A 19,675-nucleotide genomic window follows, 5' to 3' on the forward strand; every position below is an offset into this window, starting at 1 on the left:
GAACACGTACTATCATTGATACTCCTACTTTTACAAATTCTAACGCTTGAGTTAGGTTACAATGCCAAATTAATCAATGTAAAGTTATCGTAAATGCGACCGCGCTCAATTAAGATGACACGTATGGTTGGAATTCGCATCACATCCATCGTCAAAGCAAAATTGACTCCCATCGATTAAGTCCAGAAAACGCGTCTTTCAGAAGACTCTCGAGTGAAAAAGGTATGGAGGTATGTTTGATGAAAGGTCGAAAATCAGCAGACTGATGCCTGGACAGCAGGAACAACTTCAGTAATGCCCCACCCACCAAACGATTATTCAAGAAATAAGTCATAACTCTGTGTGCGACAGACGGAATCACTATTGTTCTTGTGATACAACCGGTAGCAGAGAAATGTTTCTAATTTCATTACATTCAGACACGTCGGTGATGACATGTTTCAGAGGAATGTTTTAGCTAAGAGAGGACACCTAAATCCATCAGACGGCTAGAGAGCAGATATCTCAAGCTGGGTCCAGACTCATGCCTCGACGAGTGCTCTGTACCGAGCTGAATGCCAGACATTCCTGATTGCATCGGCTACTGATTGCATTTCCGATAGAGGGATGACAATGCATTAGCATTTTTCATCGACAAAAATCACTGTGGTTATAGTTACTGTATATTACATAACTTACTTAAGATTGTCGTGTAAATAAACTATGAAAATAAAATTAATGTAATACTCGTATATTGTAATGTAATGATATACCGTGTGTTGCAAATTTTATGCGCATTGAAGAGATCTTGGAAACTACAAGAGATACAGAAAAGATGAAATATACGTGCGTAATAAAAAGGCCAACACATTAATGTGGTCAAGTTGGTTGCGTCGTTCACTCGCTGCGCTCAAAAAATTGTTTTTAGTCAACATTTTCAAACTGTCACAGCTCTCTTATTATTAGCTATATTAAAACAATTTCCACATGAAATTTCATCTAGTTTTTAAATATTATAATGACAAACTTTTCAAGACAAGCAAGCAGGAGCTGTAGGGTTCGAGTGAATATTTTTAGTACAACGACACATTTTTTACTTAATCAAAACAAAATAGATTTTTTACTGATACACAATATCAAAAATACCATATGTTATACTTTCCTTTTCATCAAAAAATTCAACTCGGGTTTTTATGATTGTATAAAGGGAGTTCTTATTCTACTATTCGGATAGTTAGTAAACCTTACTAATATTTCACTGCACATTGTTGGAACCAGCTGTTTAGTAAAACTTAGAAATGATAACATAAGGACAGTCTAAAAATGACTATAATGACTGACAGTTTTGTAATCGATCAGCCAAATAGCATGTCAGTTTCAAATCGTATCACAATTTATAGTTTCATACAAAATAAAAATAATCATAATAAATAATTAAACAACCTAATTAAATTTGAACACAACTTATTTTACTATAACTATAAGATTCTGTTCGCCCGCATGTTCACAAGGCTTGGAACGATTGGTTATTTTTTATTTGGAAATAAATCAATCGTAATTTGGTTGTTTGGTTATTTTTATATGATTATTTTTACTATTTATAAAATTGTAAATTTCGATACAATTTGAATCTAAAATGCTATTTGACTAATTAAAAATTTAAAAAAGTCAGTAAAAGTCATTTTCAAACAGACCATGTCTCATAATTTTTATGTTTTAGCAAACAGCTGATTCCAACAATGTGTGCAGTAGGTTTACCAACTATCCGAATAGTGGAATAAGAATTCCCTTCACACAACCATACAAAACCCGAGTTTTATGAATTATTTGATGAAAATCACGAGGAAAGTAAAACATATATGGTATTTTTGATATTTGGTATCAGTAAAAAAAATCTATTTTCTTTTTATTAGGTAAAAAATGAGTCGTTGCATTAAAATAATACTCAAACTCTACAGCTCCTGCTTGCTTGCCTTGAATAATGTTTCAGTCTAATATTTAAAAACTAGGAAAAATTGTATGTAGATTTCATGTTAACAACGTTTTAATATAGCTATTGATAAAAAAATTTGTGACAGTTTTAAAATTTTGACCAAAAACTTTTTTTTTTCAGCGCAGCGAGTAAACGACGCAACCAATAATCAACGTGACCAAATTAATTTGTTGGTTTTGTTATTACGCACAATTTTGTCTATTTAATCTTTGCTGTATCTTTTACAGTTTCCAAGATCCCTTCAGCGTGCATACAATTTGGAACACACTGTATATGTATTATTTACGTAAAGAGTGAACACAAAATGAATATAAAATGAACATCCTTGTTATGAATATTTTGTAAAGACATTATATAATTAATGTTTTAGTTTTAAAATATTAAATTACAGTATAACTCTAAATTCAACCTTATTTTTATTTGCAGGTGTATTTACTATAAAATCTAACATACTTATTCTCAACTTCTACATTGGCATCGTCATAATTTATGACTCACGAAGGATCACATCATGGTGAAATTCCCTTCGCCGTTTTCTGGAATTTGATTAATGGTATAAGTATTATTGACAAGGCTGGCATAATATAATTTAAAATTCATTCTTAGCTGTCATCTGCCACACCCGCGGCTCGCCTCCTTGTCGTTAACGGTTACTTCTGAAATAACCGTTCTGAAGCTGTCGTTCACCATTCATTACGTATTGATGGTGTTGTATACGATCGCATAGTATGTAATAATGTTTATTTTAAATATGCATTTAATTAGTAGCTTGTTAATATTTAAAATTCCACATTTGCCATTAATTTCTTGATCACAACAGTAACTAGGTTGGTGAGGCAGTTATCACTGTAATTTTGGGAAACGCATGGTGAAAGGGGGCAGAATTTCTGGGACTTCCGGAATAACCCAAGGAGGAGGGACGTCTCTAAATATTTTGAATTTAGTGTTTTAAAAATCCCTCACTAAAATATTTGATTTGGTGAAGAAGTGCATCCTGAATTATAGGTTACTTTAAAAGATAATTATACAAACAAAAAATAATAAAAATGGATTGTAAAATTGTAATAAACAAGAAGATTTATTCCTGTATCAGACCCCAAACTTTGAATGTCAGCATTTTTGTACAAACAGGGTTGTAATTTTTTGTGTACTAATACTCCAATTCACTGTCCGCTTGTTCAGCGTTTAATAACTAACACTGTCCTGAAATCTGGAGTCGGCGTCTGTCTGAAGAGATCCAGTGAAATCGAACATTGGTACAACGGCAGAACTTTCCTCATTGCCTAAATATTCCAATACTTCTAAATGCATTACACTTAAAGTACATGTATTAGGGGTGAAACCTAACCACACACTCAGCGAGTTGGTAGCCAGTTGGTGAACCAAATCGTTCAGAAACCGTAACATTCGCAACACAACGACCACTTCCGGTGTCTGTTCTGTGCAATGTTCACACTATTGGTACACTGCACTAAAGTGTGCGAACAATGATTTTCAGAAGGAATTTTCTGTTTTTGGATCGTTCTTCTTCTGAAGCAATTTGTTATGTGACCTTGCTAAGCAATGTGGCCATTGACTAGCTAAAAGTTCATTAGCAAACTATATGAACCGACGTGTTGCATTGTTTTGATGTCAGAGACACCCAGGTAGCTCTTCTGGTGTATCCCGAAGCCATCCAGTGAAAGCTAGATGATAGGTTGTTTTCGCTTTGTCTCATGAGGTTCACAGTTGAGTGCACTATGACCTCACTTTGTAACAGAACGGTTGAATTTTTGCTTTACCCCCTTCTTTATAAAATTTAAGTTGTTGCAAAGTAACAACACTTCAGAATTCTGGATAAAATTGTTGTACTTTAGTTTAATTTCATAGATATCTTATTTCTTCTTTTTACGTAAAAACGATGTTTTATAAATTATAATTATAATTAATCATACTGCTGTAAACAGCAAAAGTAGTTTATTAAAACATTTTATCTTACACTCGTTGGATTTTATCTGCTCTTAGAAATGATAAAAATAAGACAAGATGCCATGTGAAGTTATCAGATCCTGGATTTTTAGAAACATTTAAGGTCAAACATGTAACTGGATATTTGAATTAAAGAAATTTCTCCATTTATATCTGAAATGTGATTGCAAACGCAGAACATTATAAACATATAGTTGACTTTTCCTAAATTATATTGAAATAGTACGTGCATTGTTATAATGTAACCCCGACTGTCTTAAAACTAATTTAAATTTTGGTCGGTCTTATTAGCTATTCATCCCCTCGTCGAATAGGTGAGAAGAATCTCAGTGCCGACGTGCTACGTGGGCGAACCCTAAAAATACTGTTTACGAAAGACAGATTCGATTTTAGTTTAAAATCACCCGAGAAATTTTAATTTTTCTACAAAAGACTGAGTTTATTTAAAATCATCCCAAAACTTTCATCTTTCTATATGAAACTGGTACACCACTAGCCGGAGTTCACCTTGTGTAGCAATGCCGTATTGCAGGAATATGGTAAGGTAACAGCAAGTGATTGTTGGCGTCTTTAAAACACAATGCACCCTTTTCAACAATGTATTACAAGGGGAAAGGGGATGCACTTTACGTCTGATGCCCTTTCCAATAATACATCACAAGGAGGGAGATGGAGTTTCCCTTTATAAACTTTGAGTAGGACGCACTCGTCCACCTTATAGGAGTAACTCACATGTTTAACTACCCACAAAATAGGTCTCATTGTTCCATATGGCATTTATGTTTTGAGATCCTAAGCAAAATACTGCCCAAGTCAAGTACTGATAACGGTGTATTATGGCTTAATTTACCCCCATTTGTCCTACGGAGTGGTGCGCTCCCCCTGTGGGGAGCGTGCGCAAGCCCTCAGTTTCAGAGAGCATTCAAACAAAAAAAATCTATTCGAATAATCGCAAAAATGAAATTCAGAGAGTCGTGTAGGCAAGCTTTCAAGGAATTGCAGCTCTCCCGTGTCTGTACATTTTGGAAACCACTTTGTTTTGTATGTATAAGTGTGCCTTAACCAGAGGCCGTGACATACATACGCATGAGACACGAGGTAGAGAACTACTACGAACTGCGAGACACAGAACAGTGGTTTTTGAACACCTGCTCTCGCAGGCAGGTGTTAATTTATTAACAGACTGCCAAATTCAATTAAAAATCCCCTAACGCCCAAGGCGTTCAAAATGCGCCTTAAACGCCTTTTGGTGTCACAAGCATTTTATAATACAGGGGAGTTTTCAGCATTTAACTGGGAGACCACCCAATTACACGACTGATTCTGCGGTTTAAAGTGAGTTATATTGGCGAAGAATGAAAGGTGCATAATTGTAAAATTGTACGTGTAATTGAGAATTTTGTGATATGAATGTAAGACATTTTAGATTAAAATCCATGAAGTTTGCTATACAATGTACTATTTTCGCTGCAATAAAACTGATTTGATTGGATTTGAAAGTATGCTACAAGTGTTATGGTATTTTGTGTTGTCTTTCGAAGTTGAGCATGTCGAGCAGACTTGTAAGTCAATTGGCACGTATTTTTGTAACTGTAGTGTCATTCAACTATATACTATAAACAATAGTGGCTGACATATCCGGGATGCTTAATCGTTGTAGTTGTATCGGTATTACCATGTATGTATTTGTTTAGTTTTATAAACGTAATCTTCCATATTTCAAAAGTGATTGCTAGTCTTACGTCCTTCCTCTGAATCCGCATTTGAATTCTATTTTCTTATCAGCATTGAACAACCTCAAATAGTTATTCAACACCTTTAATAGTTATAACAAATACTGACTCAACAATAGCAGAATCTTAATTTAGTTTTATATTGTACATTTGATAACAACCTTATATCATATTTCTATAATGAGTAACGTAATAGGGATATATGTTTATTTATTTAAAATATATTTAATTTGTTACTTAAATCACGGCAGTAGGAGATTTCTCTTTCAGCATCGTTACTTAATTTATAGTTAATTGCTGTAACTACTTGAAAACTATTTTTGATTGAATGAACTCAACATTAATAATACGTATATTTTATTAACATAGTTGGAGTTCTACCCCTAATCAGAAAACATAGATGTGTGCTTTAGACTTTACAAGTATACCTAACCATCTACGGATGAATGTATTAGTAATTTTGTTAATTTTAATTATTCAATGTTAAATTTGTTATTAGTATCTCCAGCAAGTTTTGAGGATTGAAATCTAACCTTTTCGTCAGGTGTCAAAAGCCCTACGACATAATATTAAATTCTTTATTTTTGATGTACATACTATTCTTGTCAAATTTAGTTTAGTGTGTGAAAATGTATCACCAAACTTGCATATGTTCTTCATGTAGTTTTGTTTATACCTATGTTCTATTTATGTATCATGGAAAACGACAACTGTCCGAAATCCTATTATTCCTTCTAATTATTCATCCATTGTCAGTAATACAGACAATCCATCATCCATCCAAACAAAGAACTTCTACAAGTATTTTTGTAAAAATTGACTATAATGTATTTACTTACCAAGTCTTATATAGATGAGATACTTCATTGGAGCTCGAGCCTCCACGTCCAGAATGCCACCTCTCATGGCAACCATTGAGATCATGAGGTCGAGAAAAGCTGAGGCAACAAGGATAGCAGCGTAGCCGAGACAGTGCTGCCATAGCAGTGAGACACATCGTATGCTGCGGTCAAAGTCCACCAAAAGCAGCACCAACACCAGCACCACAAACCTGTTAAAAACAACGTATGATTGTGTCAGCTGAAATGGTCAGGAAAGCAGCGTAGTCGAGACAGTGTTGCCAAAGAAGTGAGACACACCTTATTCTGCGATTAAAGTCCACCACAAACAGCAACCCAGTATAGGATTCCTGAGCTACAGGTAGATGATTTGAGAATACAACATGTCTAGAAGTATATCTCAATTTGGTGCACATCTAACTTTAATGGGATTTGAATTAAGAGACTAAAACATAACGTGAAGCGGCTTCGGAAAAAAACACGTCTGGTGCCAGAAACATCCTTTGCGGCTTCAGAAAAAGTCTTCACTGACTGGTGAAAACAAGTATTCGTACTTGCATTATAAATCCGGCTCGTTGAAATTTGAAGAACAGATTTACTATTCAAAATTCTTTTCTCAACAATTTATACCAGAAATACTTCATATCTGCTAAACCATTTAAAAGTTGAAAAAGGTTCAATGTCGTTGTCATGAAAGCAAGAACTTAATTTGCAAGAGTTAGGCCTACTACTACTAGGCTACTAATATATATTATTATTATTATTATTAGTAGTAGTAGTAGTAGTAGCAGTATATATATATATATATATGGCCTACTACTACTACTACTATATATATATATATATATATATATATAGCCTATATATATATATATATATATATATATATATATATATGTATGTATGTGTTGACATCAACACCACAGACAAGAATTTGTAAATATTTTGTGTAACTCCACACACTATTGAAAATTACGCTTTTAATATTATTATTATATATAGTGGAGATATATTAGGCAAAATGAGTAATATAACAGTTGTTGGGTGAGTGTGGTACAAACTGTGTCGTGGACCTCAAAACTTCAAATATCGTAGAAGATATTGAAGCTGGAAAAGAAATGGAAGACAGTGAAAAAGGGCTGCACACTCAAGACAAATAATTTCAACATCTTCGTGTTACATGATGAGTAACAATGAATTTTCTTCAATACTGGAAAATAAGGATTTAGATAACCTAGACTATGATTATGGTGCTCGGCGATAGACTACAAAAAATATCATTCTAAAAAAGATAAACATTTCCTGACTATTGATGTGAAGACCTTTTCTCACTAAACCTTAATAAAAAGGTTTGGGTTTTTTCGTAATCAAACAATAATAAAAATATTTGTAAAATATAAATAAAATCTTGTTATTTTAGCTAATATATCAAGTATGTATTTAAAAACTATATTTAATTACTTTCCGTAATATTTTTGAGAGATTTACCAAAAACTGATACTTCAACATTGGCGAGACGACGTGTTTCATTAAGCATGTCGGTTCACCTTCTCATTTAATTTAGCTTACAAAAATTAGCCTTTAACAAATCAAACAATTCTTATAAAGCTTTTTTAAACCAATATTATAAGACATGTCAGACAAGAAGTTGTTAGGAGAACGTCTGAAAGGATAAACGCGATGTCTGAAAGGGTTTTATGTCTATCCCTCAGTGTCAAGAAACGCAACAAGTTTGCATCCTGCAATCGGTCTCCATAGGGGGTTCTGCTGGGTCGCGATATGGTGACTAAACATAGTATTTTCTCTGAAGGTTAGAGACAAGTCCCAAATCAAATTCTTCCTATGCCATCCAAGAAATGTTATCGTATGTATGCAGAGCAGAAATGATAATAAACTGACAGAAGTTGATATCGAAAGAAGAGATTTCAGTTTTGGGTTATATAGCAAACTAACCAAAATCTACACACGCTTTTTATCCCTCCCAGAACCTGTTGAACACACGCTTTTTATCCCTCCCAGAACCTGTTGAACACACGCTTTTTATCCCTCCCAGAACCTGTTGAACACACGCTTTTTATCCCTCCCAGAACCTGTTGAACACACGCTTTTTATCCCTCCCAGAACCTGTTGAACACACGCTTTTTATCCCTCCCAGAACCTGTTGAACACACGCTTTTTATCCCTCCCAGAACCTGTTGAGTTACATGTGCCGCATAATTGAAAAAAGACAGGTTAATACGTACATTTCCCATGTCTTTCAAGCATTCTCCTCTAAACGTGTATCTAAGTTCTTGGGGACTGAACTTGAAAACAGCGGCTAAATAACCGCTGGCATTGTTTATTGGAATAAAAAGTCTTATTTTCTTTAGAAAATTACACGTTATATTCGGTGGGACTTACAGAAATCGTCCTACTTGCACATTATCGTCATGAGCATTCCCGGAAAACAACTGTTCATAAAATAGTATTATTAATTTTTGTTTCAATATTCTGTCAAATTTGTAATTATGTTTGAAACAAATTTTATATGAACTCACTATCGAAACTTGTGTCTTTATCAATTCTTCAAGATATATGCTTACATTAAATATATTTTGTTCTAGCGATAGCGAAAAGGAATTTTTTATTTAAATTCAAACGATGCCAAGATTAAACATTAGTAACATACATAAATCTATCCTTTCGGAGAGGTCAACTCTAAAGGAAGGATCCATTCCATCCCATAATGGTCATTTTCCAAAAAAAAAAAAAAAATGTTATAAGTGAACTTTCAAATCTTTTTTGTAAAACTTTGACCGTGTTTAAAAGTTAATACTACGATTGGAAGTTCTTGTACGGGACAACGAGATAGTAATGTAGTCATAATAGTCAGACACGTTGTATAGTGCGGACAAAGCAAGCACCAAAGCCAGCACCACCAACCTGGTCAATATCTACGCTTACCAAATACAGCTCATTGACTGACTTGGCTACCACAGTAAGTCTTACACGATGATACATGTATGGTGGTGGCATTTTCACCGTAGACGTTGGAAGTAATCGATGAGACGATAATCACGTTTAAACACTGGTTTAAATAAATTACATATCTTAGTAGTTAAGAACTACTTATAATACCTGACAGTTACACATTTTTAATTGTTTGACACCTTTTTACAAGTTTTCCGCTGTTATATGGATGGTTGAGCTTTGGACAAGATGGCAGCTTGCAATCTGCCAAACAACCATGTGAGATAATTTTGCCCCTTATTCATTTATTACATCCCACATCTTCTAACATTAATTCAAGTCATCCGTTGTGACATTTTCCACAAATAATTTAAGTGTTGTGAAGGTAAGGAAAACAATCTAGTTTTAAGAGTCACCGATAAAATGAAAAATAATATAGAGTTTATTGGAATATAAAAATTCTTAAGTTCATAAAAACCTTGTGTAAAAATAAAATTGAATGAATTCTGAAGTTTATAAAGATAATGATTCAAAATACAATGAAAAGAATTCTGAAGAATTCAGTTTGAAGACACAAAAATGCTCGTACATGAATAAGTAAGCTGTTATACGATACAATGGCAAGATTATCAAGATTCTATAGAGAGCTATGAAGATTAAGCTTCTATAAATTTTAAAATATTTCGTTGGTGCAGGTTACAAGTTATTTCTCTTGGTCAGCTAATTAACCAGTAAGTTGCGATGCGTACTAAATTGGAAAGAAGAAAGGTGCAGCAGGGTTTTTACTTTTGAGATAATTTAAATTTTGACAAAAGGAGATACACGATGGAAATGTTATGTTGACGTTCAATTTCGAAAGACAGATCCACACAGCCCAGAACATCAATTTGTGACCATCCCCTAGCAAAAGCCCTCATCTCCGCAAAAGTATTTTTTGGCAAAGGAAATAACATCCAATCTCTTTACTGTGATACAAACTTGCTTAGTGCGTAAACTTAAAAACTATCTGCATAGTAACGATCCACACATATGAGGTTTTACGACACAATCGGCAATGGAAAAAAGCCAGAGAAGGACAGGAGTTTAAAGTGTTATTAGTTCTGATAATGAGCCAGCAGTTGAACATATAAGTCGTTATAAACCACTAATATGTACGTTGGATTTGGTTATCGTGACCCAGTAATTTTGAAAACGCGACATATAATATTCTTCATAGCGGAGATATATTTTTGTACGGACAGCATAACGTTTCGTGCGTATGAGGTTCGCCAGTATCCTCTTGTTTTGCCTCATGGAGGCTACTCCATCTACGAGTACATTGGAGACCGAAGAAAGCAGTTTCCGCTTTAGACTTGTAGAAGAATAGATAAATCACATCAAATCTTTACATTTACAACGCAAAACTGCGGGTATGTTAGTTTTAAAAAACGTCATAGTAAAGTTTTGGGTTTTGGAAAAGTAGCTATGTTACTGAGCAAGTGGCCCGCCTGCCCGGTCATGGGTGGTGGTTCGGAAGTCACCTTTAAGCCGTTGGTCCCCAGGTTAAGCCCTGATTTCACCTGATGAAATAAGACATTCTTTACCTTTTACCTTTGAGCCGCCAATCAATTTTGCTGATGGACACGCTACGTGCATGGTGAACTCAGGATAATTAATTTATTATCATGGTCATCACATTTACGTGAACCCAAAATAGTCTTGGAGATACCTCAAATGAATAACAATCCCCGATTGAATACAAATCTTGTAAAAGATATGACAGTTATAACAGCTTGTGTTTCATTTTAAAGTAAAAACGTAATCCATGTTTTGATTAATGGTTCGATATTTTGTCCGAGCAGTGGCACAAGCGGACTTGCTTCACATTCACATCTTGCTATGGCTGCATAGCAAAGTTATAGCTGACCAGACTGAGTGTCAGAAGCGAAGAGATAACTGACCCTGAAATGGGCGTTTTTAAACACTGTTATTATATTACACGCATAATATCTTCACGTACGCTATGTTTGTTTATTTTTAATCTATGTCCTGAACCGAAGCATAAAATAGCAGAAAATAGTTATGAATAATTATGTTCATCTTTATATACTTAAATTGCTGACACACCAAGCACTTAAAAATACTGAAAATAATTTTCCTTCGAATAAAAAAGTTTTATAGGAAATCTGTAGAATGAAAATAAAAATTATAATAAAATGAAATTATGTAATAAATTACAAATAAGATCTCTAACATTAATTAGTTGAAATGAATGGCTTTTTACAAATTTTGTCTTCTGAATACAAAAAAACCTTCCTTTAAGAAACAAAGTTCCCCAGCATTCATGCAGATATTTCCCTTGGGTGCAAGGTTTCTTTGTTCACTAAATGTCAAAACTTGACCTTACATTATGAAACAGTTTCTGAGGAATAAACACCTCTTTTTATTTTTTACATGTTTACATTTAATATATTCTGAATTGTCGTATTTGAAATCAAATGGATTTTTAAATAATGGAAAATATTTTAAGATATATTAAAACCATTTCTTGATTTATCATGTACGTTTTATTAACTTGTATTTCATAAAATAAAAATGGATTGAACGAATTTTAATGACTTACACAAGACAAGAATTAGTTCTAAGCATTAAAATAAATCATTATGGCAAAAACTCTTACGTAGAAATCGCTTTCATCTTCAGTAATACAAATAGTAATGTCCTATTAAGATCAGTTACGACAGTTTCGGCAAGCGTTAATTGCTTTACATGCTGCTTCCTGGTGATTGTGAGAGACTGAGCTGCCTAGTAAGCTAATACTGACTTACTGATCATCTTCCCAGCTAGCTTGGTATATAGAAATCTTAAAGAGTATGGCTGTATGGCTGATCATTGTATTTTGCTGTTATACAACTGTGAGGAATTGCAAGATCAAATAGAGAGGTAAATCTTTCAAAATTGTATACTTGAAAAATAAAATATATGCAAACTATTGGGGCAGATATGTAAAGATTTAGCTACATAATTCAGAATTTATAAAAGATTACAGGAAAGATATGTACAAGATAGATGTTCTGTGAAATTAGAACAAAAGCTTTTGATATTTCATGCGCTGCGTTTCTACCGGTATCACTATACAGGGTGGGTTTTAAAGTACTATCTAATTACCCCTGTTCTTATATTGAAGAAATTCATGACAGCTGACCAATGTCGGGTAGTACATACTCGTATTAACATTTGACGTGTTAGTAAAGCTATTTCGAAACGCATTCAATTTCCTTGACTGTAAACGTGTTTTAAGAAATATTTTTTAACGTTCGATCAAAAATGAAAAATGTTTAACTTTATAATTTTTTCCCCTAAAACAAAAAAAGCTACAGGAGTGAAAAATCACATAGTTTCTTATGTGATTAAAATGATTCCATAATGAACCGTTAAATTAAATAATAATCTCATTCATCCTATATGCATAGGTCTCACGGGTACGATTATTTTATCAAACGTTGTACTGCGCGAGATAGTCCGCGCAGTACAAAGTCGACAACACTGATAAACAGTGTTTCGGTCTCACGCAGGATTTGAAGCGGGCACGGACTTCATTCATCTGTTTATTTCCTTTGTTACTTCTTCGAGGATTGGTATGGCCTCTTAACTTGGTTTGATTCACTTAAGTGTATAAATATATCAAAATAAATTGAAAAATAAATAAACCAAAACTATTCTTTTATTACCGGTTTACACAATGTCAACCAAAGACCTGATATAGCACATGACAAAGTAACGATTTTATAACCATAGGTCAAACACAGCCTGCTATCAATTTTGTACTAATTCAGCTCGATCTAAATTTAAGCTTTGATTATTTTTTTTTAAATTGGTAACAATAAACTGCAGGCAGAATGTTATGTGTATATTTGAATAATATACGTATATTCATATTTGTATGATGACATCGATCCGTGTGTTTTATGACATATACAATATGCGTGCTATACAAAGAGTACAAGAGGATGCACGATAGACAAGGCCGTAGTTTCGAGGCCAAGCGCTGAAGTAGAGCACATCGGATAGGGTCACACAATCGCGTTGATTTTCCAAGCCATGCGTTCAACGTGAGTTGGCTATGAAATCATATTGCAAGATTCATTCCACGAAGAAAATTCCATTTGGTTAAAAAACTCCGAATAAAGTTTTAACTATTATTTGATGAAATAAGTAATGCAATGGTGGTGGATATTTACTATTAACAGTGTAAAATTACTAAGAATAAACTAAGTACTACTAAAATTAAATCTTATGTGATTACCTGACTGCGTGCAGCCTTTCAGCTCTGATATGCACGTTATTCGTCGTACTGAAGTACATATGGTAAAAAAACATGTATCATAAACCACCACTACCATCACTCCGCATATAATTTTTTTTGACTTCGTTGATAATACCGTCTGAGACAACCAAATCGTTAGGTTGTGTCAAAACTTGAACAATTCCGCAGCATGCGTAGCACTCTACACAGTAACACTTATCACTTTAGTGTTAATTACAAGAGAGTTATGGCATCTTTTATGCACTAAATGCTTACGACATCTCGTGTTCAGCGTTCGACAACTGCTTCTGTGCTACAGTTCAAAAATCAGCTCATAAAGCCGCAGCCACCGTTTCGCATGACGTCACAATAATGTTTGATGTGACCTATATTCGGCAGAAACTCTGTATCAGGAACGATAGTGGCAGTCTTTGAGGGTAAGAACCTCAAAATTGGGTCTGATTTCGGCCTTCCTCCTGTCGTTTTTATTCTTGTTGGGAAGGAGTTGATTCGAACCTGAACGTACCCCAACTATACCCGATGCGATTCTAAGAAAAGCATTTCACCCTTGCAGTAGACACACGGACTCTTGTCAAGTACAACACCTTATATCAAACTGTAAAGTATCGAGTCCACCAGCTCACCCCTAAGTGCACAGGCATATTGAGTACAAGCATTCTCGTGGGTGGGCATGGCGGTAGGGGGGGGGGGCGTTATGTTGTGCTAATTTCTAAGTCAAAGAACTGAAGTTGTCAAAATCTCTAATCATGTTTCCAATTTTACAAAAAAAATTATGGAGTCCTTCTAGGATCTATTCTCAGTCCAATTATCTTCTTGCTTTAAGTCTATAAGCACGGGATTCTACCACACGGAAAAATTGTGTAGTATGTTGATAATATGACTTTGTTTCAACGAAACGTCGAAATCAGTTTTGGAACAAAATACGCTTTTGTTGGAATTAACAATTGTGCCCAACAATTTCACAGCCTTAATCTAAAGACACATTCTTTTAAATCTAGCGTTTTATAATTTGCTTTAAACACAGTAGACTTCGAGTAAGGTCCGTAATATTCAGAGTTTCCAATAAAAAATCAAAGTAACCTCCGATTCTCGATATTATTAGCGTTGCGTTTAATCACATGTTTAATTAGATTCTTAGAGTGTCGCAATAAACTAAGAGCGACAGTGTGAAAATGTCACCTCCGTTAGACTTTCACTCATCTCCACATCCATGTGACACGGCGCGGCGTGGCGCTGCGATTCTCTGTCAACAAAAGGTTTATTTTGAACTACGTTATAATATGTCCCTTGGATTCACAAAATACAACCACCCCGACGCCAAACCGACAAAAAGAAGGAAGCTTTTAGAATGGCGCTCGTCAGATCCACAGAACAGTGTCGGCGTTGAAAAGCCTTTGAGCGGAACAGCAGCGGCCGCTTTGCTTTGCTTCGTTTCGCTTTGACGCAACCTACATCGACTCCCATTCATTTCGCTATGGAATGGAGGGCTAAATTTTGCCACATCGTTCTTGCTGGCATAAAACCTACAAGACAAACCTCCCTGTCAACCGAAATACAAAAAAAAGTATATATATATATATATATATATATATATATATATATATATATATATATATATACTTTTATATATATACTGTCATAAGTCAGTTGATTACGTACGTAATTTATGCGAATTCTGCAATACTCAACATTTATTTATATGATTCGTATTTATATTTATTTTATTTGCAATTATTACGCTGCCATGTTTGAGACATAATTCGTTTAAAATTGTATGTACAACACCCAAATTATAATAAAATGCTTTACATTGAATCAAATGGGGGTGGCTACTCACAACGTCACGTCACGGAGTGGGATGCTGTAGAGACTAGGCAAACTAGACGGGTAATTACATAACGTTGCTGTGTGACGTGCTCTACTTGGTTTTATGTAAAACATGCGGTCAGAATATGACGGACAGGACGTGAAGTGACGTGACTACGCCGCCGCAATGTGCAGCCCCCCATCCGTAGTGGAACGGAACGGCCGACTGCAATCGGGTGTTCTCGGGCAGATTCGGCTGACCTCGGATCATATATGCTAATAATATTTAGTTCAAAAAGTGTTTTTCATGTGTATTTCAATACTAAAATAATAATATAATACATTTGTAATAATGAATGCCCTCGTTGACTTACACAGACGAAAACAATATTAATAACTATTTTTATTTCTATGTACAACAATAAGTTGATATTTTAATAAATACAAAACAATTTCAATTTATATATATTTTTCATAATTATTTCATAACTTTCCAGTATTACAAATAAAAACATTACGTATACTTTTGCAGATATCCTAACGCTGTAAACAGATATGCAGCGTTCGTATATTTTCCATAAGAGATAAAGATATATGATATTAATAACTAGTTCTTAATTTATTAGTACGAGATATTGTATAAACGAGATAGTCACTAACGAATTAGTGAATTAATTATAATAATTTAAAAATTCCAGGCAGGAAACTATTATTATCATAGCAATGGGCTAAAGTTAGTATAATTGTATTAGGTAAAATATTAGATGTATTATTGCAGTTATTTTATTAATGAGAATGGCTTTCACTAACCAGTAATTTGTAGTCAGATAGGGCGGAAAGGCAAAAAGGGGAGAGAATGATGAATGCCGAGTAGGGTCGCAGAGTAGGGAGTGAGTGGACTACACCAACAATCCTCACGCCGCTGTACTTGTGAGTGCAAGTATACACAGTACTACAGTACTACACAGTATTGTCCAACTTATGCGGAAATAACAGTACTGTTCTATATACTCTATGCGATTGTGAAATGTAAGCACGATTCGTTAATAAAACAACTGGAGATCGGAGTAGTTATGGTATTCACAAAACACGATATTTGTTACAAAGTTTCGTGGGTGACTCCAAATTCTTTCAAAATTACAAATGAAACAGACGAACTAAGTGAAAAATTAAGTGCTCATTTTATCATCTGAATTCTTCTTCAATAAAATGAAAAACATCATTATTACTTAGTGCTGGGTATTTCTACAAGCTTGCTTTATTTCTCTATTTTACCAGGACTTGTGTATTTTAGATTATAGCCACATACTATTTTTTTAATTAGGACAATAAACTGTATAATTAGATATAGCCACAATTTAAGGGTACTAACTTCCGACTAATTAATTAAAAGTTTGCCTGGTAATGAGTAGCTGCCTAATCACACGTAAAACAAAAACTTCCTCCCAACATTCGTAACTTAGTTATTCATTAAATTATTCGTATTACCCATGGATAGTTCATATTATTAGCGCGATGCTATACCATTAATTTCCTTACGGATAAATCGTACAGTGGTTCAGTCAGTTAAATTAAATATAAAGTGTATGTCTGAAATTCACACATACACTACACTTTTTTCTTTTAAATCGGTGTAGTTAAAATTAAAGTTGCTCTATTAAATATAAAGATGGTGGAAGAAAATATAAAACTTTTTACTAATTTGCACTACGTCATTAGAACCACCTGAATCAGAACTGGAATATGATTTATATTTCTAACAAAGTCGATCAAAACAACGTTTAGAGATATGTGTACATTCAATATGTTTGTCAGAAATACCTTTAGCGCGATATTACTTTCTGTATAACTTATAGTTACAAAAATAAATAAATACGGACTTTCTAAAAACATATTGTTACTGATTTTATAAAAGGAGTTTTTAGTGCACCAATGTAATTTTAATTGATGACACAAAACATGTTTAAATGAAAACAGTCCACACCAGCTAGTAATTTTTTACCATCTTTTCCAAGAATCGAACCCGTGACCTCTCGGTTCGATGATAGCCAAATATTGTTTGGTTCTAATTTTAATAATCAAAAGCAATTTGTCTGGTTTAACGGTTAGATCTTGACTTCTGTGTTTCACCTGATCTTTTCCCACGGCGTTAATTTGAAAAGCTCGATAATTTTTAGTCTTGTAGCTCGTATAGACGAAGTATAAAAAACCACGCAGTTTTTTAACACCTCCTCTATGGGAACGATCTAACATTTTTTCAAAGCAGTAAAGGCCTGTATACAATACAAAATTATCTAGAAAACATATAGTAACATTTTCCAGAAAATGTAATCCATTTGTGAAATTTTATTTTAATAGGAGGAAATCGATTAATTAGACCTTTTCACGTCGGATAATTAAGGTTGTTACATTATTTCGGTTAATACATTATTTCTAAGAAAACATGTTGATATAATTGTAGAGGTTGTATTGCGCAACTTTGGGCACGCAATTAAAGAAATGGGCGATTTCTCTCAAACGAAGTTGAAGTTCTACAAAAATGTATAATATTTATTCAATAAAAGTTATGGTTTTTATTCTTCTCTACTCTCATAATCAAAGGTACTGTTTATTTTTGAACTTTAAAACACACTTTGTACAAATTGATGTATTTTCACTTCAATTGAGATGATTCGTTTGTAAAATTCCCTAATCTCAACTGCCCTATCTCATCATAAACTGATCCTATTTATTCTTTAGCAATATTTAGATCGTTTGAATATCGCTGGTTGGCATCACTGCAATAAACTGATTAGTCCCTCTGGATATCTTGTGTGTACATTTGATTTACTTTTCTATACATCTATAGAATCTATACATCTATCATCAGAATCCTTTTATCTATTTTTTAAAGATTTTTAATTGCGTTTGTTGTTACAGGGAATACCTTTCTACGCATATGAGTTGTATGATGGTTACATTGTACATGACTGAAGTGAACAGGGATAGATAGTATAACGATTTCTTATTATTCTTAATGATTTAACGGTAATAATAATAGTATTAAAGTTTGTTGTAGCACAAATTCATCTTATTGGATTGTTATTTTTAGAACGTACGAGGGGGTACCCAAAAAAAACCGGAATTATTTTATAAAAATTATATATTATCAAGTTTTTTACAATACGACCTTATCTCCTTCAAAATAATCTCCATTACAACAAATACACTTGTCCCAACGGTATTTCCATTGATCAAAACATTTTTTGTAGTCATCTTTAGAAATGGCTGCAAGCTCGAGCTTCGTTTTTTTCTTAACCTCTTCAACGCTGTCAAATCGTTGACCTTTCAAGCCTCTTTTCATGTGTGGAAATAAAAAAAGTCGCATGGAGCGAGGTCAGGCGAGTAAGGTGCGTGGGGCAGCGGAACCATGCCGTTTTTTGCTAAAAACTGCCTAACTGAGATGGCTGTGTATGCCGGTGCGTTGTCGTGGTGGAAGAACAAATTTGGCAGCAACCCTTTTCAGTCCTAAATCTCCTGTTAAAATTCGCTGAACCGAGCTCCAAGTTAACCCACTACTCTCTGATAGTTCCTCAATTGTCTGTCGACGGTCGGTGAGCACAAGTTCACGAATTTTCTCAACATTTTCGTCCGTTCGAGAGGTTGATGGACGTCCAGAACGAGGTTTGTCTTCAATCGACATGTCACCATTTTTAAATCGAGCGAACCACTCGTAGACCTGAGTTTTCCCCATAGCATCATCTTTGTAAGCTGTATTCAACATTAAAATAGTTTCTGCAGCATTTTTACCAAGTAAAAAAAAAAATTTCACAGCTGCACGTTGTTCACTTAAACTTGCCATGACAAAAAACGAAACAAGAACAAAAACAGGGTTAGCGAAAACAGTCACTACGAACGAACAGAATGCACTAGGACAACGGAACTGGGGTCACTGAGCTCGCAATGGGTTGCGCGACACACGCCTAGCGGCAGAAATGTGTACTACACGCTGCCGGCTGTCAGCAATACAATTCCGGTTACTTTTGGGTACCCCCTCGTATTCGTTGTAATTTGAATTACTTGAAATAAAGCATGTAAATATATATATATATATATATATATA

At 34.2% G+C, this 19,675-nt stretch overlaps 1 protein-coding gene across 2 annotated transcripts in view; it reads right to left on the reverse strand.

The window, feature by feature from the left end:
* The window catches only part of LOC124369277 (diacylglycerol lipase-alpha), a 231,325-nt gene that overhangs the window by 84,038 nt on the left and 127,612 nt on the right, over positions 1–19,675 (reverse strand). For both annotated transcript variants that reach the window (XM_046827193.1, XM_046827194.1), the window contains exon 3: positions 6,513–6,724. In XM_046827193.1, the coding sequence (XP_046683149.1) occupies positions 6,513–6,724 (212 nt within the window). The remainder of the gene's footprint in view (positions 1–6,512; positions 6,725–19,675) is intronic.

The sequence above is a fragment of the Homalodisca vitripennis genome, chromosome X (genome assembly GCF_021130785.1).
Source record: "Homalodisca vitripennis isolate AUS2020 chromosome X, UT_GWSS_2.1, whole genome shotgun sequence".
Taxonomy (NCBI): domain Eukaryota; kingdom Metazoa; phylum Arthropoda; class Insecta; order Hemiptera; family Cicadellidae; genus Homalodisca; species Homalodisca vitripennis.